This window comes from Cavia porcellus, unplaced genomic scaffold, assembly GCF_034190915.1.
Source record: "Cavia porcellus strain 051 isolate PalLab524CR breed Dunkin Hartley unplaced genomic scaffold, mCavPor4.1 scaffold_26, whole genome shotgun sequence".
Classification (NCBI taxonomy): domain Eukaryota; kingdom Metazoa; phylum Chordata; class Mammalia; order Rodentia; family Caviidae; genus Cavia; species Cavia porcellus.
Genome location: NW_026947509.1, coordinates 43,132,889 through 43,158,349, shown reverse-complemented (window position 1 = coordinate 43,158,349; position 25,461 = coordinate 43,132,889). Strand labels below are relative to the sequence as shown.

The following is a 25,461-nucleotide window of genomic DNA, read 5'->3' as shown; positions in this document are numbered from 1 at the left end:
CTACAAAGCCATCTATAACTATAACTACGGCCCAAATATACCCTAAGAGAGCAGACAAGAGCTTACAGATGACTTGGAAACACTTACTTCCACCCCAGGAAACCTGGTGGACAGAAGAGTGAAACACAAGATGGACACATTGTGGAAAAGCATCACAGGGATTTCCTTATGACTAATGTGCCCTCATACATGTTCGTGCATATATGCATACATGAACTCACACACACCCCACTATCCTGCAGCATCAGCTTCAGGTATAAAGAGTTAGCTCCTTATTTTTGAATTTAAAATAGACTGCTGCAACAGTGTTCAGGTATCCACTGATTTACAAAATATACTGCTATATGAAAAGTAAATCTCCCTTCATCTCCCCCTTTTATTTTAGATCACACAGAAACATATTCCTGATGCACCAAGGGACCTGTATGGAAACTTCTGGGATAGAACCAATTAAGCAGGCCTTACTGTACTGGGGAAAATTAAAACTATCAGACCAAGAGCTAGATAGTATCAGGCAGCAGTATAAATTGCATACCAAGGCTTCCATGACAAGAACCAGAACCACATGAGTAACCAAGTCATGGAATAAAAATAACAGACTTGCTTTCCAAAGGGGCCTTGTTGCTAAGGGGACAACAAAAAATGATTCTACTGCTTAAACAACAGGAATCATCCTAGAACAGCAACTGAACTAAAGGCAAACAACCAGCATCCTCAGTCTTGCACACTACACTAAAGCTAGGCCTGGCCATGGGAAGCCTGGTGATCTTCTGTCAGAGAGGGCCAGGAGGAACACGGAAGGGCCCTGGGTCTCCACCAAGGATCATACCAGATTCAGCACCATGTCCTTCTGGATATCCCTAGCTGAAATCCACCCTGCACACAAGGGAAAGACAATGTACATTCACCACCACCAACAAAGACCAAGTGGAAGATGAATAACTAAACTGCTTTCTTATCATCAGTGGGTTCACAAGGTCAATGCGTTACATTTTCCCTTAAACTAAAAAGGCACCCTAAGATCACATTTTCTAAATTACATAAATGCTTTTAGGTTCTTTATAATATAATTTAAGGTTTTCATGGAAGTGTTCTTATGACTAGAATTTAAAAGGCTAGATCCAATTAATATTTTAAAGGTTCTAAGGCTGGGGATATAGTTCAGTGGCACAAGTACCTGCCTGGCAAACATGAGGTCATAAGTTCAATCCTGGTACCAAAAAATTAAAAAAATTTTAAAAACATATACTATATATATATATATATATATATATATATATATATATATAAAAGTTCACCAAAACTCCTAACTAAATGTCTTGTACAAGCAAGAATACTGGGCCAGGGATACAGATCAGTGGCACAAGGTCGTGAGTTTGATCCACAGTACCAGTAAATAAAAGCAAGAATACTAAGAGCATGTTATACAAAATGGCTGTTCTCACAATTTCAGAACCTAAAAAACCTTGAAGACAGGTGTAGGTAGAGAATTCATGAACAGGACTCAAACTGCACGGGAAATACTTCCCAAAGTCAATACTGGGGTTACCTCTTATTAAAAAGTTTCTGCACGTCAAAAGAAATCTCCAGCATAGTGAAAAGAAAACCCACAACCTGGGAAAAAATCTTAGTGAACTGCCCCTCAGACAAAGGACTTCTGTCTAAAACATATAAAGAATAAAAAAAATCTCACCCCCAAAATTCAAAGACCCAATCCAAAAATGGGCATCTGAGATGAATACACAATTCTCAGATGAAGAAATACAAACAGCAATTAATGTTCATCATCATTAGTCATTAGAGAAATACAAATTAAAACTACATTGAGATTTCATCTCACTCCTGAAAGAATGGCCAAGATCAAGAAAACCACCAACAACAAATGCTGGAGAGGAATGCTGTGGGAAAAAAGGAACTCTCCTGCACTGTTGGTGGGAGTGCAGACTGGTACAACCATTGTGGAGGTCAGTCTGGAGATTTCTCAAAAATCTGGGATTGGAAGCCCCATTTGACCCAGCTATTCCATTTCTAGGCATATTCCCAGAAGAACTGAAAGCATCATACCACAGTGATATATGTGCACCCATGTTTATAGCAGCACAATTTGTAATAGCCAGACCTTGGAAACAACCTAAGTGTCCATCAACTGAGGAATGGATAAAAAAGTTGTGGTATTTTTATAAAATGGAGTACTACTCAGCTATAAAGAAAGATCACATTGAGATATTTATAAATAAATGGACCCAGCTTAAGACCATACTCGTAAGTTAAATAAATCAAACTCACATGTATAAATACTGAATAGTTTCCCTAGTGTAAGAATAAGAATACATAAAAGTATGTGGTAATCATGATTCCCAATCATATTGGTTTGAAGCCATATAATGTTTTCACCCATTAATTGGAATGGTTTTAATCTGGGTTGTTTGATTTTATTGTCTGTGATAGGACGAATAGCTATTTTGAAGAAAACAAGACATCATAATAGCTAGTGCTGATTTAATATCATCTTGTCTTGAAGTCCCATCAAGCTGTTGTTCGTCTGTTTCCATTGGTTTTAACATGTTGTATCTTATTATATTTTACTATATGCGATGGTATAAGCAAAATTTTTTATGGGCAAAGAGACAATATAGAAACTGTTGTTTGTTTTCTGTTAGCTGGTTCTAAATACCCTGTAATACTTTCATTCTCTTGAATGGTTTCACATTGTCTTGATATGTTTGATGCTATAGTATACGAAGTTATACTCAAATATTTCAAGGAAAGAGACACTATGGTGACTACTATTATGTCAGGTTGTCTGGTGGTGAAACACAATGATGTTTAAAATGTTCAGTTCTGACCTGTGTTGTTCTGTTGCTATGTCCTCTTTTATCTCAATCTCCCCCTTTTTTTTTCCTTTCTTTTTAAAATTAATTTATTTTTTCTTATTTGTTTTAATTAAGGGAAAACTAAATTTAAAAATAGTGGGATATATTATAGTAACTTTTTTTTCCTATTAACCTGATTTGAACCCCTGTATTGCTCTCCCCATCTTGTTCTGATTTTACTATATTCTGTTTTGTTTGATAGTATCAAATTTGAGGGTATAGGCAACCACTTTGAAGACAATAAGATTTACTGTGATGCCCATTATTGTTTGACTATTATCTTCTTTTGAAGTCTTGTAAGGTCTCCAATGTAGGTTTTATTGGTCTTGTTCTGTACTGTTTTGTTCAATTCTATTATACCTGATGATATAGGCAGCTCTTTTTAAGATAGCAAGAGGCATAATGGTAACCATTGTTGATCACCTGGTATTCTGTTTTTGCATCATCTACTAAGTCCATCCTCTCTGTTTTGCTTTGTCACATTTGTTTTTTTTTTTTTCTCTTCAAAACAAAAAAGTTCTAAGAACTGTTGGAGTAATAAAACCAAAAAAGTGTAATTGTTATTATAAAAAAGAGAGGAAAAGAAAGTGATCTAAAGAATATAACTGCATGTATATTTAGTGTGTAGGATAGAAACCCACATAACTGTTTTTGTTGGATCATTGAACAGAACTGTCTGCAATCTCACTGTATGAATGTCCACTTTGTATTCTTTAATTTTGTAATTTGGACAACTGTTTCTAAGATGACAATATGTAATCTATTAACTAGTGATTTCTTACTGTATATTTTTTTCTTGAAATTCTGTATTACTTGTACCCTTTTAGTGCTTTGTTTTGTTTTTCTTCTCTTTAAATAAAAAAAAAACTATTTCAGAACCTATATGTATTTAGTAATACAGACTGTAATGAAACCATGGATACTCCATCTTAGGTTATGTCTTGAGGACAACTCACAACTAAAGCCAGTTCTTATGAAACTGCTGAGTGCTTTTATGGCCTAATGCCTGCTAGTATGACAGCCAAAAAAGACACCTAAAACTAACCAAAGTGAGTCAGTGAAATCCAGTAGCTAAGGCAGAGTCATATGAAATATGGAGAACTCAGAATGGAAGAAAAAGATATTCAATAAAAATTAAATAACAGTGAGAGTTAGTAAAGGGTCTTTTTTGATACATTTATATACCACTCAATTACTGTCTAGTGGAAAACAAATGTTTGGCCCTAACTCAGTGGTGGGAATAATTCCTCAGCTAGAATAGCTCCAAGTGTACAGGAAAAACACAGACATTAAAGTGAAGACATACTTAGGCTAGTCACATAAATCCAACATGTCTAAGTACTTTAGGAATGGGACCTTATTTGGTCTTCTGTATCAACCTATAAACCCATTTCAGAGCTGTGGAAAAAGAGGCACAGATCATATGAGTGGTGTACAGTAAATCTTGTATTTGGACCTGAGCAATTTTCCTTTGGATCCCACAGAACTGGCAATATGTCACACTGCTCCTCCACATACAGTATCCTTATACTAGGGGTAGAACTCAGACTAAGAATCTGGAGGGAAAAATAATACGATCAGACCACAGTCAGCTCCACAGTTATAAATCTCATTTATAAAAGAAAAATTTATTATGAATAAAGTATGCAATAGCTGCTAGGTAGGTTTCATAAAGAATTTTGTCATAATTGCTTTTAAGAGAAATGGAAATAAAGTTTTAGAAGATTAATAGACTATTTTGTTTCTAATCAACAGTTACTAAAGCAATGAAGCATACTTCTGGTACCATGTTTCTTAAAGAGCTACAACTTGCAGTCTTACAAAACAGCCCAACAAACAGCCTCAAGAATACACAAACAGCTCTGGGCCACACACCCACCAAGGGATAAGGCCCAGAAAAAAGGCAAAGCGCAGGAAGTGCTCTTTTAAGTGACCAGTCAGTTCAAGCAAAGTGAATACTCAGCTACCGATCTCACAGATGCACACTGAGACACACGGAGCCTTGAGAAGAAAGCAGTACAAAGAGAGTTCGGTCAGTGCTCAGCTAAGCAGGAGTCAGCAGTGGCAGGAAGGCACCAGGGGTTAGAGACAGTGGCAGAGTGGCATAAGGAAGCGGTGCCCAAGAGCAGCAGCAAATAAGGGCTGATCTGCACATTCTCTCCCAAAAGAAAAGAGCCAGTGATGCCTAAAGGACAGACTGATCTGGATCCCGATGCCTCGGCACCTGAGGAGGAAGAATTTAAAACAGCTCTCCAACAGAATCAGGAGAAGTCAGGTTGCAAAACCACTCTACAGGGCACATGTGCTCACTAGGATATACCTGACACAGACTGACACCTGTCCTAGATGACCAAGTAGAGCTTGTGGCAGGGAGGGAGGCTGTAAGTTGTATACACACACACACACCCAGAACAGACAAGTGACCATCTCTCCCACTGTGCTGCAGACAGAGATGAGAAAGTCATCTAACCTCTCCAAGTTTCAATGACATCACTGGTGGAGCAGGAAAGAAAGATAGTTGCCCTCGCCCTGGGCAGGCACCTGATGAGATCATGCACACACACTGTCTAGTGTTCTGCACGGGTATTATCAACCCACTGGCACGACTATCAATATCTCTGTGGTTGTCTTGCCACAGAGAAGCTTATATTCCAGTAAAAAGACAGCAAGAGTGATACATCAGCACAGACAGGTGAGACATGGAGACTGCGCAGTGTGAGACTTGTGCCGACTTCAGGGGCCCCTTTCCGCCTCATTCCAGCATTGCACCCGACGGAAAGCACGAGTTGTCCCTGGAATCAAAGGGCAGACAGGATAAAGTAATATAGCCGGCAGCCAGGTTAGGCTGCCTGTCATCTCTGATGACATACTGTCTGTGTGGCTTCACCTACAGATTATTTTTGAGTCAGTAATTTAAGGCACCAGAGAAGTCTCAAGGTTTATCTCCTCTAGAAGACCTTCTATGCCCCCAAATTCCCAGGCAGAGTAGTCATTTACAAGGCCTTTCTTGAGACATGGTGCATTACAGGTGATGTGATTATAATTCAGACAGAATCACAATTTCTTACGACACATCAGGAACCATGTATCATCCTTATTTTAGCTCCAATGGCGGGCAAAGTTTCTGACATGTGTGCCAACCAGTAAATACTAGTTACATGAATAAATAGTTGCCTTCATAGCCTTAATTTACAAAATTTAAACTGCTATCTGGAACATCCACTTGTTGAATCAGGAGGCCAAACAACTTTGATAATGTTAGGGAGAAAAAATATGCACATATATTGCATTTACACGTGTGTTTTTGATAGTAAATTAAATATATAAATAAATATCTCTTTTAAAGGGCTTTTGATGCAATGTCTTAAACACGCCAGGCAGCCCAGATGTTAGATTTATCATTATGAACATTAACTCGTGTCCTGAATTAAAATTCAAGGAAAGTCTAGGGAGCCACTGGTGGAGCAGAAGGCTACATCCTGCGGAATGAGGGGCCCCTACAGCATGGTTTCTCCTCCCCTCTTCTTCCCTAACAATATGTGTAGCTCTGCACACTGCAGGCACATTCCTCTCCACCTTTCTCCAATCCTCTTTTCATTTTCTCTTGTAGGACATATAGAAGCCAGGCACGCTCCATCACTCCATTTCTCTGAAAGTTTTCATTTCAAAACTCATCCTTCCTTGCAAAAGGCATTCTGCTCCTTCTGAGAAAGCTTTGCTCTCTGGGTAATTCAGTTGCGATCACTTCTGAACTCTTGACTTTTTGCTTCCCTCTACCCTAATTGTAAGGCAGTGTGCTGGATGCATGAAGTTACTCAAAGGCTGATCTTAGGAAAATGATGTTTCCATTCAGTGTAAAGAAAAAACGCTACAGGATTGTGAATCAACCCTTCCGTTTCTTCTCTAGCAGCTCACTCTGACTGATATCCTCAGTTGCACCTACACAAACTCACAGCAATAACAAATACAAACACATTATATAATTCTGGACAGCAATCAATATCACCGATCTAAGCCTTTATTTATTTATGTTATAATATTTCAAAGCTCATAATAATTTGATCCAAAGTTTCTTCTCTGGCTTCTTACTCGTATGCTCACCCTGTATACTTTCCTTAAACAAGAAGCAAACAAAACAAGTAAAATAAGAAGCAAGCAAAATTAGACATTTTGCACTCAAGGCAATCACAATCTAAAATGGAGGTGAAATATATGTATCTCAGAAAATTCATTTTCCAAATAAATTAAATGTGCAAACAAAATTTCAATGGATTAACTCTACTTAAAGTAGGAAAAAAACGTAAGAAAAACTTAGAGCTCAGAAACTGTTTGCATAAAAATACACACTGTTAATTACGAATGAGTCATCCATTCATATTTCATCTTAATAGGCCCCTACAAGACCACTCCTTGGCAGCATGTCAAGGTTAGTACTTAGAAACTGTATTTGACAGTAACAGACAGTGTAAAAACAGTTTTATGGCTTACACACACACTAGTCCACACCTAGGTCTTGAGAAGGTCAAGGCCTTGCCCATGTTTTCAGAGATCACTGCTATTCACAGAAGAATGGGACTGTACCCCAGGTCCCAGACTCTAAGTCCAGCACTTTTCCCAAACCACAATAGGATCTCCTTGACTTCCTTTGCCAGCTAGTCTAAATTAATGGGTTTTTCACTCTAAGTACTGCCACAAGTTAGAAATAATATATACAGAAATCTAATACCAATGGGATTTACACACCTCAATTGTACCAACTTGCCTACTTGGTCTCTCCCACCTCTAAGACATCCTGCACACTGGCCCCAGAAGTCTCTCTGAAATACTGCCTTGAGCGTCATCAGTGTCACTTCATCATCCAATCCATGCTTTCTCCAGTCCAGCCAATCCAGACTCTGTTCCTGAGAAGATGCTCAATGCCTGATCCTCCAAGATGGTGCCCCTTATCCCAACTGGATAGATATCATCATGACCAGCACAACAAAGTTGGCAAACCCATTCCATTCACTATTTTTTGGCAGGTTAAGATACTTGTAGGAGGATGTACCAAGCAGCAAGATTATCAATGCAAAAGTTAACATCAACAGTAAAAGTAAGGTATGATCCAGCCCCATCAGGAACCCAGAGATCTTCACAAATGTGGACAGATTCTATACACTTCCCCTACACTGTGATTGAGAAAATGAGCCAGACACTTTGGGCATAGGCATGGCTCATTTGAAGTACAATAAGCTTTCTCCCAGTATTCCAGCTCCCTCAGCACTGCTCAGCAGGCAAGCATCCAGTCACAGAGGCCACTGTCTCTGATGGTACTATTATGTACCCACATATGCTTAAACAAATCTTAGCCCAACAGTCCAGATCCTAACAGCAGACAGTGTGAGAAGTGTGCAGAAAAGCACCTCGTTGAGTACCATCTTGATGATGTTAAATATGGTGACATTTGTGGCTGCAGTAGCAAATGGCTGGTGCACTGCACACTCCACCTGTAGGGCCACCTCCCCATTCTGTGCACACACATGTAGTTTTCTTACTTTCTTTCCTCATCCTCTCTTCCTACAGATTTTCACTATCACTGCAAGGAATAATTTAACATGGGACTTACAACTGTATACCTCATGATGATAAAGGGAAAGAAACAAATTTCTCTTGAACAACTCTTATACAAAGACATTCACGTAATTATTATGTAACTATCTACCCAATCAAAATGTAGAACTGTTCCTGTCTGCTGCATGTATGTAGGATATTCAGTTAATATAGGGATAAATAGTCCACACATAAACTCTATCATCTAATTGATGGTAACTTCTCAGTGTTATGTATCTTGTAGTTTCAATCTACCTTTGATACTCTCATATAATATTATTCAAACATTTAAATATATTTGTGAAGTAGAACATGAAAAAAGCATTATGATTTTTAATCAGAATCTAGATAAGTGATGTGAACCTGTTAGAGCTTTCACTGAAACAACAGCCTGTAGCGGCACTTATGCCAGGGGTTTGCCACCAATGATCTATAAATCAATGTAAAAGTATGTCTTACTCTAAAGAGGACTGATCACAACTTTTGTTGTGACCTATGGAAGATGAGAGCTATATACATGGAGACCATACTCAGAGCTCCTGTTTGCAAGAAAGCCTAAATATGTAAACTGCAGTGAAAGCAGAAAGTAAGGGAGCCCTGACCTCAAGTGAGTCTGCAATTCAGCTCTGCCTCTCCCAGTGTTCAAAAATAAATCATTCTTTCTCTGGATGTCGATATTTTTGGTATGTCATGATAAAGGACAGTATATTGGGGTCATAAAATACAAAATGATGTGCCTGACACATAATTTTTTCATTAATAAAATTTTAATCACTGTGATACTGCTTTGCTGATTTCCTATTCTATTATTCTAAGCACACTCATAGGATTCCCCAAACATCAACTGATATTCTAACAAAACATTTTAAAGACTTGTACCTGCTGCTTCAGAGAAACGTGAAGTCTGATATGTACTCCTTCCTTAAGATACTCTTAAAAATACTGAAAATTAAAAAATTTTAAAAGATTACTAGATTAAGAATACACTTAAAATGTTTCTGCTGTCAGAAAAAGTATGATTTGTTCTCACCTCTGAGGCCTGATCTACACACATCTCTAGGCAGGGACAAAACCTGCCTCCGCTTCCTGTTTAATTCTGTGGCAACTGACTCATTTGTGGTTCCTTTGCTATAGTTTTTAAATAAAAACTCTGGTGTAGGTTGTAAAAAACCTTTCTGAAATTATCAGTAAATAAATTTGCAAGCCAAGATAAATAGCTATTTATTCATCTACCAAATGGATGCCTTGACTAGCTGTGAACATAGTTCTAATTCTACATGCAGTTCTCCAGGTATAGTCTGTGACCGCTGAGAGTCCCAAGATCTTCCCAAGACATCTACAGGGCCAGAGATTTTTCCTAATTCTAAAATGCTATCTGCCTTTTATACAGATCTTTCACAAATTTAATAATTTAAATCTTTTCAAAAATTACTATAAAAGTTCTAATTTTATGAAAACTATAATTTATAATCTTACTACTTTATTGCAAAATAAATTTGTAACTTTCTATATTTAAAGGTAGATTAATGGTTTAAAAGAGAATAGAAGTTTATACCCATCAGAATGACTGCCATTCAAGAAAAGCAGGACATCAGCAAGGAGTCAGAGAAGCTACAACCCACATCCATAGCATGGTATGAATGTAAAATGGTACAGCCACTGTGCAACATAATACAGTGGCTCCTCAGAAACTTCACCATAGAGTTACTATGTGATCCAGCAATTCTACATCACATTAAATAAGCAAATCACAAAAGGACAAGTAGTGCACGATTCCTGTCTTAATCCCTTTTCCACTGCTGGGATGCAATACCCAAAACCCACAATCAAAAGGAAAAGAGACTTATTCTGGCTCACAGTTTCAGTCTATGGTCAGCTGGCTCCAACCCAGAAACAAGATCCAGAGGAACCTGGCAGAGGCAAAGGTGCTCAACCTATGGCAGCCAGGAAGCAGAGAGCAAAGGGATGAGCCAGGGAGGAAGATGAATTCTTCAGGGTCATATCCCCAGTGGTCTCCATCTTCTCAACCAGGCCCCTCCTCCAAACAGCAAGCTATGGCATGATTCATCAATGGATCAATCCACTGTTGACACATCCAATTCCTTACAAAACCCCCATGTCCAACAGACATAAAAGACTTCAGGAGACACTGTAGATATAAAACATAGCATTCTGTGCCTGGCCACCAAAAGACTCATCATTATGCGAAATGTATTTTAGTCCATCTCTAAGAATCACGGAGGTCCTAACAGATCCAGCACTGCTAGAAAGTCTAAGTCCAAAACCTCCTCTGAGACACCAGGAAAATTCTTAGCTATAAGCCCTGGTTTAAAAAAAAAAAAAAAAAAAAGATCAAAAAGAAAGTTAAATGTCTCATACATTCCATGTCATAGGGTAAAACATTCACATTCCAAAAGGGGAAAAAAAAAAGGCATCTTGGGAGGGCAGTGGTAAAAATGAAGCAGATAAAAGCAAGACTGGCCCCCAGGATGGCACATGGCAAGCATTAAATCCTGAAGCTGTGTGTGCAGCACTGGAGGTAGGTGGTGGTCAGGTATGAGCTCCAAAGGGCTGGCGTAGCCTCACTGCTATGGCACTGCTGGTTGCAGCTCTCATTGTCTCTCTCAGATAACTCAACTCACTGACTGCTGCTTTCCTCAGCACATGGTCCCTGTTCCTGGCATCTCTAACTCCCTGAGGTCACCATGGAATGCTTAGCCTTACTTCCACAGCTTCACATGTGGCATCTCAGGGCTCACTGCCTGGTCTCCTGGATGGAAGCCTCCCTGACCCCACAACTCTTGCATTCTGTATGCCAATAAAACCAGTACTGCATGGATGGCACTGCAGTGATTCAAGTGAAAGACCTAGCTATAAACATGAAAACTAAGTTAATATCCCACCTGCAGAATCACATTTGTGTCTTGTAAGATGGCTAATTGGTACTAATACTGATTGAAGAATTTTTTAAAACAAAATATGTATGTCACAATTTGTTAATAAAAAAGAATAAAAATATCATTGTTTTTATAATATATACCTATAAAAATCTTATCTATAATTATCTTACAAAGCTACTGAAATGCTCCTCCTTGCTCCAACTATATATCTACTGTGAGGAAGAATTTTCTTCATATATTTCAACCAATCCAACATACTCAATTGACTGAGAAAGTGGCTGGGAGAATACAGCTATCTAATAATCCAAATATTAAAGAGACTTGCAAAAAATGTTAGTGTTATGCACCTCGTTAATTTTTTTTCTGAAAATAGTTGTTTTCACAAAATAACTGATTTTAACTTGAATGACCCTGCTGCTGCTGTAAATTATGTATATTTTAAATTTCTTAATTTTAATTTCTAATATGGTAAATATAGATTAACATAATACACAAAAACCTTTCAGGTCCTCTAAAGTACCACTGTTGGGATCAGCAGATTGAGAACTGTTACATTGCTTCTATTTCCTTTTTCTCTTCCTTAGAAACTTATCCCATCTAGCCACTTCTCATTGGCCATTCCAGCCGACTGTGTGCTCTCTCCCTTCTGAATGCCAAAGGAGCTCATATGGCACTGGTTGGTGCTTTCTTTTTGTTTGTTTGTTTGTTTTTATCGGTACCGGGGATTGAACTCACAACCGCCTGCTTGCAAGGCAGGTACTTATGCCGCTGAGCTAAATCCCCAGCCCCTATTGTTGTTTTCTTAATTTCCAACATATACACAGGGATCTCTAACTAAATGATAAAGGCACTGATGGAAAGAGACATTGTAACACATGACAGATGCTCACACATGCCCCAGCCTGGAAGAACTTCATTCTAAACTAAATAGGAATTCAATTCATAGTAGTTCCTGAGCCTCAGTCAATTCTGTTAATGAAAATCGCAAAGGGATACGATAGAATAGAGTTCATATTCAAAAGTGTCACCTACTGAGACAGATAAGAACAGGCACACAGATGGCAAAATATTGAGGCATAAAGGTAGTAAATAAGCGATATTATATCCTAAGACCTTTTATTCTCAATAAAACAGAGAGCAGGTTATTTAAGTACCATTTAGGAGCAAACAATTTTGAGCAATACTAACACTGTAGGGAGAGTAAAGAAGAACCAACAGCATTCCCCCAGTGTTTCTTACTTAAAAGAGCAGACAATATACTAAATAGAATAGCAGTTGTTAAATTGTATCCTCCCCCCAAAAAAGGGGAGGTTCTAACTTGTGAATGTAACATTTCTTTAGAAATGAGGGCTTTGAGGTATAATCAAGTTAAAAGGTCATTAAGTACACCCTGTCCCAGCAGGGCTGGTGTCCTTGTAAGAGGACAATGAACAGACACACACAGAGTGAGGATGGTTGGCAAAGGCTGCAGTGACACTGCCACGGCCTAAGGAATGCCTAGCACAAGCTAAAAAGCATCTTGGTCTAGAGGGTGTGAAAGGAGGATCTCCCTACTAGCACTGAGACTTGCAAACTCAAGACTCTACAGCTCTGAGGAAATAAAGTCTTCTGTTTGAAGGCACCTAGTTCATTGTCCTTTGTCATGTGTCATGGTTTATGTCTGTGTCCCCCAGGCCTCATGAGGTTTGCACTGTGCATCTGTTATTCAATCATTGTCTAGTGCTTGGATTGATGGTGTCAGTGCTCCACCCACAAAGGGTGTGATGTAATGGCAGGAAGAAGGTGTTTCTTGCTCATTGCTGGTTCGAGCTTGCTGTTTGCAGCCGCCATGAAAGGCAGCCCAGCCATGCCTGCCTGGGAGCCAACTGAGTGTGGACTGAAACCTCCAAAAACTGTAAGAAATAAACCTTTCCTGTCCCAACTTGGGCATCAGGTATTTTGTCTCAGCAACAAGCATAAAGTAACTAAGACATCATGGTTTGCCTAAGAATCTGAAACAGCAATACAATGTGGGTCCCCTTGCTACCTGTAGTCAAATGCAGTGCTCCCTTACCTACTGAAAAAAATAGTAAAACAAAAATGAGAAAAATCTGAAATGCAAACCTAGTCACAGTAACAAAATTTTTTTTTTGTTTTACTAGAAATTTCTGAACTAGAGTTACACATTTTTTAAGACTCGGAAAATGTTTCTGATCAAACACTGCTGTCAAAACTCAAGCCCACTGAATCTCTATAAATGTGTCTGAAAGCACAGAGGCAAGGATTATTTATCCATCTCACATTTCTTCAACTCCTCTCCACAAAAGGAAGTAATCCAGACCTAGTATTTAACGTTACCAATACTATCACTCTGTCACAGAAGGAAGTCGAGATGACAAGTGGAACTCAATTTTTCCCAGATTCTATCAAGCAACAGCGACTTCTGGGCTAAAATGATTCTCTGCCACATGCTTCCCATCTGCAGGGCTCAAAATCCAAATCTCATCTCTATTACAAATATAAGGTAATAGGAATTATATCCAGAAAGAAATTCATTTTAGGAATTAAACTCTGACTTCCCACTTTATTTTGACCCATAACAATCAGACCTCAGAGCCAAGGGGAATGTACAGCCACTTGTCCTGACGGCAATCCAACATCTCGAAACATCAGTTCAGCCACACTGGTTTTCTAACGATGGGCTCTCACTCATTAATGGTCATCAAAATTGATTTAGCATGTCCCAACTATTAGTTTTTTAAACAGTAAAATAAAACTGGGCAAAAAACTCAGCAGGTGTCATTCACAATAAGAGTAAGCATTGTTTCATGAATCTTCTGACTCATTTGTATGTGTATATTGTGGATCATAAAGGAAAACTCTGTTTCCTACTGTGTTTCTTCATTCTAAATCCTAGCAGGAAACATACTTCATGCAAACCAGACATTCAGGTGTTTAACAAGAAATTATTTATGAAGGTTTGCCAGGGTTATGGGCAATCAAATGATGGAGATCATTAACAGGGACAAGCCCTTGCCATCATTTAGGATTCAAGCACACCAAAGACAGTGAGGTTGGCACAAAGGAGGCAGCTGATGGGAGCAGCGGCCTAAGAGCAAGGGAAGGAGAGCTGAGGAGCTTCTTGCTAGGGCTAACCCGATCAGCACTGTTGGCCTCTTGGGAATAAGGGACTGGAAAAGGGTAATGAGTAGAATGGAGGGACAAACACAAGACTCTATCAAAAAAAGTCTACAAGCCATCAATGCAGTTTATACGTGTTAATTTAGTCTAATAACTTATTTCTAGATATCACATTTTTTTCCACAGCTGCACTTGAATCCCATCCTTGGATTAAGACTCTGCTCCAATGCCAAACAACAATGCAGGAAACTAACATCTCTGTGAACTCACTGCTGTGACCTTCAAGGCCCACACAGTCCTCATCAAGCCTGTTACCTGTCTTTAATCCTCTACCACTCTTGTCTCTACCTAAGAGGCTCTGTCAGAGCACAAACCACATCTCACTTATTTCTGTGCCCGCCCACCACCTCAGTGCTGGAGCACAGATGCACACACTGAAATCTGGGCTTCAGAAAGCCTTAGCCTGTGCCTCGTGGCCTAAACACACCTACACTTCCCTGACCTCATTTCCACTCTGTTCCAGTGGCACGGTAGGACCTGGCCCACTTCTACCTCCAGAATCCCTGGCAAATGTCGAAGTCTCATTCATCCATCCAAATACTGCCCAGGCACAGCTCAAAGTGAAACCTGCACAACTCCCCACCTTCTATACCCAAAGCAAAGCTCCCTCTGTCTATTCCCCTTGCAAGCCCACTACCACAGGTATGCTGTTTACTGACACTGCTTCTCTTCCTTTTGTGTCTGCAGGGGGAAGGGTCTGTGCCATACATTCCTCTATATCCCAAACAAAAACTACAATGCTTGATCCAAAGTCACCCTTTTAACCTTCTCCCAAGTGGTTAAAATGCATTGCAGATGGCATAGACAACAGTAGCAAAGTATAACCTACTTGATGTTCTGCTTAAGGTTTCACTGAATGCACAACACATTTTTATATGATGTACATGGGATTATGAGACTGCAGTTAATTTCCACTACTCTGAAGACAGGTACTTCTGCTCCTTTCTGCAGAAAGAGGGCACTTCCTTACAGAGAGGGAGAAGCACAAATTTCATCTATACAATCTTTGTCAAAAGCCCATCTTTGCCTATAGACCTAGTCTAACGTTCACACTTCTGTAAAAGATTAGTGGCAAAACTTATCCCAAATCTTCCTATAAATGAATCAGAGGCCTGAAAAATGCCAACAAACCCTTAATTTCTGTGTCAAGTGAAGCAATAAAGTGGATCGGATTGTTTTGTCTCTTGGTATGACTCCCTGTCTTAGCAATGGGACATTAGTTAAGAAGTAAGGATATCCCTCTACCATCTGCTTCCATCACCAAACTGGGCCTGTCCCCATTCCTCCAGGGCCCAGAATCACCCAGAGAGTTTAATCAGTTCACCTTGAGGTAGAGGACAGGAGCGACATAGCCCATGCTTTCATTTGACAGACTAAATCGGGAGTAAAACCTTTTTTAAAATAGCTTGTCTCTTGATATCCTTGGTGCAATCCAAAGTGAGAGTCCCGCAATCAAAAGAACAGGAAAGCTTAGCAACAGGAGGCAGACCTAATTTTAGCAGCCTCCAGGCACAGATATCATGCCTGTCAAAAGTAAAGAATCCATCAAAATTGAGATAATCCAGCATCAATTTTAAAAATCAACATGAAATTAATGAACATGATCCTGAAAAATCAAACATTTCTCAAATATGAGAGAATGCACTGTACAAATCTTCATGAAGCAAAATCATTATGATGTTGCTTCCTTAAAAATCAGAACTGTGAAGCACTCAGTCTCAAAACTCTGAGAAATGAGTCAACCTGTCAAAATCTGAAGCTGTTATTTAAGACAATCAGTGTGGCAGATATAATGGACTACTGAACTACTGCCTGCAGCAAATTCAGATATGATGAGGCATTTGAAGATAATCAAGAGAAAAGTTGCTTTTAGACTTTAAAAAAAAAACACTCTATCACACAGAACAATTTCAAACTTACCAACACTATACTAACTAAAAGGTCATTCTCACTTTTATAAAAGAAAGAAATGCAAAATTTGATGTCATTTAACAGACAATTTTGGTACCCAGACTATCTATCAGCTACTGTGCTAAAAGCAGGGACAGGGAAATAAACAAGATGCTTCACTGTTCTTGAGAGGATATTGCAGCTGGTTACTGAACTCTGCCCAGGTGGTCAGCACATGGCTCGTCTCACCAAGAGAATTCCAGCACAAGTCAATCTGCCATGTCCAGGCCACATACTAGACCTGCAGAGCATCTTTCACATACACACACTACATTCTTTGGTCAGAGCAGGCAGAAGATCTGCTGAAAGTCTGAGGGCAATGGTAACACTGGACAATGTATGGACCACAGTTCACACTGACCACCCAGAAAGGAATCCCTTGCTGTGAAAGTCGCTGTGACTTAGGGTTGCCATTTACATACCAGATTCTAACTAACCAGACCATAATGAAAGATATGTTTCACAAGAATCAGACACAAATGTGGCAGAAGTCTGGGAACAGAATGAGAGGTGCCCCAAGCCACAGTGAGGGCAAAGTGGCAGAGAGGCCCTAAAGACAAGAGAGAAGGAAGCTGGAGGGAAGGGGGAGCCTGATCAGGACAGCGGGAAATCTGAACAAACCTTAAACTGCACCTGGAGATTCCAAGGGGACCAGGATGAGGAGACTGGAAAAGCAAACAAATAGGGTTTTCTCCTAAAAGCAATAGGCACCATCTAAATATGGCCAGCAGTCCTCTTGACATCACTAGGTTTGCATGGGAGTCCTTAATGAAGAATGGTTTGTCAGCTGGGAGCCAGCAGAAACAGGAACACCACTATGGGTCTAGTGCAAATTCCCACAAATGGAATGACTGTGAGTGCAAAAGAGGAAGCAGACAGCACTTCAGATCATCACAGGAGCTCCACCTCAGCAGCCATGGTGTGAAGACATGATCAGAAACACCCCAGACCTGGAGAGCATGACAGTGAGCCTTCAACCCTGTTCCCTCCAAATTCCTGACCTATGCAACTATGCTGTTGGGTGTTACTTCAAGCTAGTACATTTGGGGGCAGTTGGAAATGCAGCAAGAGACAACTGCAACACATATTGATGGACACATTGTAAAAGAGCTCTCTTTGAAAAGGAATTTACTGACAGTCTGCTATGTACCTGGCATCCTTTTAGGAGCAGAGGCTCAGCAATAAATAAAATGGACAAAGGTCTCTACCTTTATTGAATTAATACTTTTGTGGGAGGAGCAACAAATAAGATTAAAAGAAATAGCACGCTAGGGAGTGGTAAGTTCTGTGAATAAATCCAAAGCAGGGAAGAATAACAGAAAAGGCAATTAGAGGGATTATAGTAATAAGTGCCTCAGGAAGGCTTCCAGGAAAAGGAAACAATCATCTGAAGACAGAAAAGATGGAAGAAGTACACAAGTAAAGAACTGGGAGAAAATATTTCAGGATGAAAGACCAGCACATGAGGTGGTCACCTGTACAGAATGTCTGATAACAAGGAAGAGATTGGTGTGGCTAGGAACAATGACATAGAAAGTGGAGGAAGCTGAGGTCAGAGAGCTAAGAGATGACTTATCAGGTCCTCAAGACTTTCTGGGTTCAAAAATTTTACTAAGACGATTCTTGGAACTCAAGAAACAATCATAGCATGGCTATGATATCTCAGAGAAAGGAGACAAAACATAATCACCAAAGAAAAAGGCAACTGGTTTCAGGTCTGGAGGAAACTAGGCACAACGTCCCAAGGTAATCTCCCCAGAGAGACACAATGGACTGGAACAGCAATGAGCTGTGGTAACACGTGATATGGTGCTACCAGGGAAGCCCATTAGAAACTCGCACACAGGGATTTTATGGGGACTGGTCAGGAAGGCACCCCTTGTTTTACATGGTAACATGTATGAGAGGTCAAGCATCTCTTGTTCCTGAAAAGAAGCAGGTGTTCAGCATAAGTCTTACCGTCTGCAGACACAGTTTTGGCACAGTGAGCCATTCTCATTAGGGAGTGGAGGAACTCCACAAATCTAAGTACCTGGGTGCCAGTGAAAGGTCAGCTTTGCAAGCAGATCTTTCTCAGACATGAGTCTGAGATCTGTTATGTGAAGGTAATCAACAGGATCTGCAGATTAACTGTGTGTGCACAATAAGAGTACCTCACCACCAAGAGTGATTATAGGGATTTCTGTTCTGAAAAACAGAAAAGATGGCATCACTCATTAACATCACCTTCAGATTGTAGGAGGAATAGATTTGAAGTGTGGGATGAAGAACTCAGTTTGGGGTAAGCTTAAGTGTAAAATGCCTCAGATGATTTTAAACCAAACCCCTCAGAAAAGTGCCCTCCAGGCCCAACAACACTGCCATTTCCCCAAATTCCCCAAAGGGAATCCAGGCACAGAATACCTGGAAATGAAGACTTTACATTGGGCCAAGGCTTTGAGCACCAAACTAGCGCTATGGCTCCCCATGCCACACAAAGCAGTTAATTTAGCTCAAATGAACTCAACTATGACCAAACCTTGGTCAGTAAATCTATGTGCAAGTCAATGAATTATACACAGAGGGGATGTGTATGTCTCTCTCTGTCTCTGTCTCTGTCTGTCTCTGTGTGTGTGTGTCTGTGTCTGTGTCTGTGTCTGTGTGTCTGTGTGTCTGTGTATTGGGGAGAGGGATGATCCAAGGGCACAAACCTAAAAACCTGCCAGCAAGCTAGGCAGACAGCAACAATGCATGAAATGGACCATCAGGAAGTAAGAACAGAGTAAAGAGTTAAACATGACAATAGCAACTTTCCCTCATGACTGGTGAGGGAATGTTGCACTGCATTCTCTTACCAGCATTAATAATTCCTTTTAAAGAGAACAGAAGTGTCTGAGCTCCAACTGATAGCTGCCAGGTGGGAAAGTAAAACCCAGCATTGTCAGAGCTTCTGTTTTTCCCCAAAAGAAGATAGAAATTTGGATTTTTACATAAAGCTTCAACATGTTAAAACACTGGCAATGATTAAGTGAAAATGTAATAATGAGCAGACCTAAAAAAAAATATGTCTGTGAATTGCAGCCGGCCCCAGATTCCCTGTATTTGCAAACTCAGAAGCTGCTCCATGCAAGTCTAGAGACAGAAGCAAAACCAAATGAAAGCACACATCTTGCTATTGGGAGTCCGTTCTCTACAGGCTTGCAGACATGTAGGGTATACAACAGGAAAGGAGAGGGCTGATGAGGGGGTAAATCACTGCAGTCAGTCAGTGCTGACAAACTGAAAAGCATTTGAGGAATTCAGTGTGGGCTTAATTTATGTATACAAGAACCTTAAGTCTATTGAAGCAGCAAAGCATCAAAGCTGAAAAGTTGAGAAATTCAAGAGTTTTAGCCCATTTTTCCAGGCTAGTCCCACAGAATAGCATGCCAGATTCTTGTTATTGCACAAATCTTCTGAGAGTCTGATCCCATAATTAGTCAGGGGATGGACTTCTTGTTCTTCAGACTATTCCCAGTTCTGGAAAGCTGATTCCAACTTGTGAAGAAAACAAACAAAAATATCTAAATAAAAAAAGGTAAGTTTTGAAAAGCCCACCAAATTTTTCTTTATTTAAAATGAAAGGGGATAAAAAGAATCTCCTGGGGATGTAGCTCAGTGGTAAAGCACATGCCTATCTAGGTTCAATTCCTAATCCTGGAAAAAAAAAATAGCAAATAAAACAAAAGGAATGCTGATGGTGTACACCTATGATTCTAGCATTCTGGGAGGCTGAGGAAAGAGGATCACAAATTCAAAGCCCTGCTTGGGCAATTCATCAACTTAGCAAAATCCCATCTCAAACTAAAACACTAATAAGGGCTGGTGATACAGCTCAATGTGAAAGCTCTGGGTCCAATCCCAAACCAGCCTCAACTCTAATCCATCCATACACACATACTCATATATACAGCTGCATCTGTAAATGTGCTCTCTAAAATTCTAGCACGTCCATTATCCCATGAACTTATTATTTCACTTAACTCCTGGTCACACTCTACACCCTTATTGGTAGAAAGTCTTTCTGTTACTCACTTTAATTCATCTAGAGTGTGCATATTTACATGTGTTCTATTTAATAACTTGAGTGTCTTGTAGAAAATGCACTTAAGATAAGAGCAGAGAGACAATCATTTCATGAAACATTGGCCTATGGATGTCTATGGCAGTATCTGCCATCAAGAGTTTTGTTGTGGTTGTTTAAATGTCTCCCCAAGGCCTCATGCAGTCAAGGAGGTGGCTGAGTCTAGAGTTTGTGACTGGTTCATTGTCTAGCACTGGGATTGGTGGTGTGAGCACTGCACCTGCCCAGAGGTGGAGCCGGCATACAGTGTCAGGGAGGGAAGGGGGCCTGCTTTTCCTTTCTGCCCTTTTGCTCTTGTCACTTGACCTTGCAGCCAGCTGAGTATGGACTGCAAGGTCCATGCAGTAAATGTAAACTAAATAAACCAAAATGTAAACTAAATAAACCTTTCCTTGCTTCATTTTGGGCATCAGGTATTTTGTCTTAGCAATGAGAGAAAAGTAATCAAGACAAGTTTAAAAATCTAAATTCAGCAATTCTAAAAGATTAATGGTAGATTAGCTGTTCCCAGTGCTGGCCAAGTATTCAAATCACTTGGAAATCTCTTTAAAATCCCTGTGTTAGGGGGCTGGGGATTTAGCTCAGCGGCATAAGCGCCTGCCTTGCAAGCAGGCAGGCAGTCCTGAGTTTGATTCCCGGTCCCATAAAAAGGAAAAAGACCAAAAAAAAAAAAAAAAAAAAAAAATCCCTATGTTAGGTGACCCACTCCATATCCATACCCATGTAAAGATAATCTTGGTAAGAGACTCAGGCATTTTATTGTTTAAAATGTTAAAATTAAAGGTGATACTCAGGCAGAGATGAAAGGCCCAGCAGGTTACAGTTCAATTACCCACTCACCTGTGACATGTAATTCTGATGATAAATTTAACTAATTACTCAGTGGTCCCCACCTAACAAGTTATGTAAGTAGACAATTATCTACCCATAACTACTCTGTTAAATTGGATTTAGAGTCAGGGACACTGATAAAGTACCAGGACCCAAAGATAAGGGATCCCAGAAGTCTCCCTGCTCATCAACCTACCTCCCCCACCCCTGGAGTTTATCGAATGCCAGCCGAAACCTAGAGCCTCCTATTTCAGAACATAATTAAAGCTGCCCAAATGCTCCCTCAGCTTCTTCAGCATCTCACCTCCTTCTAGCCTTAACTGATGTTTATTCAGCTGGTTCTCAACATTCCACAAATACCAGTTTTTTTGCTTTCACCAGATGGTGGCTACTTCTGGGGTGCAGAATACAAAATCCAGAAGCCCACCTTGGGGCTCACTCACCCTCAACCTTAAAAACTTGAAACCTGCTTTTCCCCTGTCTAAATTAATTAAGACCCCAGAAGAAATAATTTATAATGATGGTCCTGCCATATTTTTGGTTTCATTACAGCACTCTCCTGGAGTGCTAGGAGATCATGTCTAGGATGATGTCTAGGAGATCAGGCTCATTTTTAAATTTGTAATTAGGCCAAATACCACATTTCATATCTGCATTGTAAACCTTGCAATATTCTCCTCAGAAATTAGACTTCTCCCTGCACCACATACACCAGCATTATAAGAGGTTCAGTCAAAGGGCACTTGAGGATGTGCCATGGCTACACTGCAGGCAGGACATAGCTCACGATCAGCACACATGAGGTCCTGTCTGGGTTCCATCCCAAGTACCACCAAAGAAAAGAAAATGCTATCTTGAGGTTGATGTGTTACTATAGCATTTATTATGGAAATTGTCTCTTCAAAACAAACTCTACAGTGGAAGGTGGGTAAACACCAATAACACACAAAGCTATATACTTAATGGCTTATAGCAGGGCCTAAAGACCCAATTCACAATTTACCACCACGTGTTTGTCTGTTTTTCTCTGGTCTGTAAAATGGGATCTCCATCTTCTGAGGTTGATGTGAAGGTTAAATCACATATGAAAGGTAAAGCCTTGGCAGTGTACCTTTATGGAGTCAGAGTGGCATAATATTTGTTAGCTATTGCTCTTACATTATCATTGAGTACAGGACTTAAACTGCCCAACGAAATAAGCCGTTTAACTCTCTCGTTGATTTACAGAAAGTGAACTTATTGCAAATTGTTTTTCAAATTGAATTTTTACATTTCTGGCCTTTTTCCATTATACCTAAAATTCAGTGAATAAAAGGAGTTTGTCAAAGTATTTCATGACATTTTAGTTCTATTATGCGTACCATTATTAAAGTCTTGTTATGAATATAATATTATCTAAAATGAAATTAGGAGAGAGGAATACTAGGAGGGGAAAAAATCACTTGCTGCTTAAATTGAAATTTTAAAAGCCAAAAAACTAGGGGAGGCTTTTTAGAAGCTGCAGGTGACCTTTAAATGTCACATCCACTAATATATAAATGTAAACACAGAAAAATGTGATGCTGGTCATAATAGTAAACTGATCAATGCAATTACATTATAAGTTCTGTGATATAAATTATGTTCCCAGTCCAGAATATCAATTGCTTTTTAACCACCCTTTAAGATCAAATTACAAGACATTAAAAAAAATCCACTGGTTAATTCCATGTTATTTATGAGCTTATAGTTTACCTGCATGCTTGCACAGCATAGCACTATACTAAACTTCTAAATGCTCAAGATTTGAGAGAATTATTTTTAATAATGAGGTAAAATTAAATTTACGATCTCAGTAAGACAATCCTTTAATGAGACTTACTTCAATAATGGTATTATTAACTGGGATAATGTTACTATTAACTTCAGCCCACTTCCAGAAGTTAGTGAAATACGACTTCAAAGATGGTTGTTCCTTGCTGAAATCTGTTTTTAACTGAATTATGTGTGACAGACAACATACACCATACTAATGTAACGATGGCAAAAAAAAAAAAAAAATCCACTTTGGGGTAGGTTCTCATAAGGCTTTATAGGACACTTCAGCTCTTCCCTCCACTCAATTCTACTCCTACTCAGCTTTGGTGATTCTGTTCAATATATTCATAGGCCCTTCACTATACTGTACTCCAATTATTCAAATCAATATATATATATCCAGATCCACTTTTTCTGTACATAATTCTTAAAGGAAGCGTGGAAAGTACAAGAATTTCTTAAATTACTAAACTTCGAGCAAATTTACTTTCATCTCTGTATAACCTACATGACATTAGTGAACACTGAAATTACATTTTTTTGCCTTCCCTAGATTGGCCAATTGATTACTCGCTGAGTCCCACAGCCAGAGAACAGGCAGGAGGAGAAGTGCCAGCCCCCAAATCAGGAGGCGCGCGCGAGCCTCTCCACGGCCTCCTCCCTCGGTGCCCCGGCAGGCGCAGAGGCCCTGCCGTCCGCCGCGCTGCAGCCCAGGCACTGTCACCATCTTCGCGGGTTCGCGTCCAGGCCGCCGGGCCCCCGGCACGCGTGCAGGTAAGGCCCGCGGGCCCCGCGCCCGCGCCCCACGGGGCCGCGCCCGCCCGCCAGGTGCGCGCGCGCGAAGTTCCCGGACAAGTTGCGAGGCGCAGCGGCCCGCGGAGGCCTGAGACCCCCGCCCGCGAGCCCGCGCGCCCGCGCGCCGGGCAGGTGCGGCCGCCCGCAGCCCCGTCAGCCGCCCGCCCGACCGGTCCGGCCCACCTTCTCGCGGGCCTTCAGGTACCGCGCCAGCGCCCGCTGGGTCAGCTCCCGCACGCGCAGCCCGCCCTGCTGGCAGGGCACCACGATGCCGGTCCCGCCGAAGCACACGGTCACCTTCATCCCGCCGCGAGGCGCACGGCCCGGCCGGCCCGGCTGGAAGACCTCGGCGCGGCGCGGGGCGGACCGGGCCCGGCGGCAGGGGGCGCGGCGCGGGGCGGACCGGGCCCGGCGGCAGGGGGCGCGCGGCCCGGCGAAGAGGAAACTTGGCGGCGCCAACTCCGCCCGGCCGCTCTTAAAGGGGCCGCGGCCGGGGCGACGCCGGGCCGAGAGAGCAAAGGCCGTTCAGGACTGTTCCAGGCTCGCAGGGCCCAGCGTCGGCCCTGCTGCGCGCGTCTTCTGTAACAGGCCGAGCGCAGCCACCACGGTGCGGAAACCGGGTCGCCCGAGGCAGGCGTCAGGCGCCAGTCCGGAGTCTGCACAGCTATCCCGCAGGGGCCCAGGACCTGGAGCAAGACCTGGCTGCCGCGGCGCAGGTGCGTGGCGCCCCGGGGACCCCAGGCCAGGCTGGGCCTACGGGTGCAGAGAGGCCGGGAGGGCACCACTTTCAGACGGGACCCTGGGGAGCGGAGCCCAGGGAGCCTGAGGGCGACCTGCCAGTAGCACCGCCTCCCCCCCCGGGGGGGGGCAGGACACAGCTCCCACCCAGGAACGCGCCCACCGCCCCTCAGGACCACGCATTTGCACAGCATCTGAAACTCGACTCAACGAATATTAACACCTGTAGGCTCAGGACACTGGGTGCATATTCGTACCCTCTGAAGCAGCAGCACTACACAAAACGTGGAAGAAGAACATTTATGTGTCTCCTAGCATTTGTGTCTTTCTTGGTTTCCACTTACATGAACTTCTTGGTATGAACCAAAAATAGGTAAGTTATTATTTTTTCCACTTTATGCACAAAGTGCTTCAAGAAGTTGAAGGACCAAAAAGACCATGGTGTTGGTGTGCTAAAAAGAACTCAAGTCCTCCCAAGCAAATCTTTGATCTCTTAACACTTTTCTTAGCAAACCAGTTCATCCAGGAGAGTCAGGATCTGTGCCCAATCAAGACATGCCTACTTGGAATTTGAATTGCCTAGAAAGCATGACGTGCAGAAGGTCAAATGAATTCGTTTCGTTTTTCTTTAAATCACTTTCAGCTTATTTATGACTTTAATAAATGTGTATTGGTTGTCCGAAGCCAAGAGTGAAGGAGCAACTTG

At 41.2% G+C, this 25,461-nt stretch overlaps 1 protein-coding gene across 2 annotated transcripts in view; it reads right to left on the bottom strand.

Moving 5' to 3' along the window:
* The window catches only part of Pard3b (par-3 family cell polarity regulator beta), a 990,158-nt gene extending 965,729 nt beyond the window's left edge, over positions 1-24,429 (bottom strand). Inside the window, exon 1 of one of the 2 annotated variants that reach the window (XM_063236623.1) lies at positions 24,201-24,429. In XM_063236623.1, coding sequence (XP_063092693.1) covers positions 24,201-24,320 — 120 coding nt within the window. In that variant the 5' untranslated portion in view covers positions 24,321-24,429. The remainder of the gene's footprint in view (positions 1-24,200) is intronic. The other variant, XM_063236627.1, reaches the window with a different exon arrangement.
* Between the last annotated feature and the right edge of the window lie 1,032 nt (positions 24,430-25,461).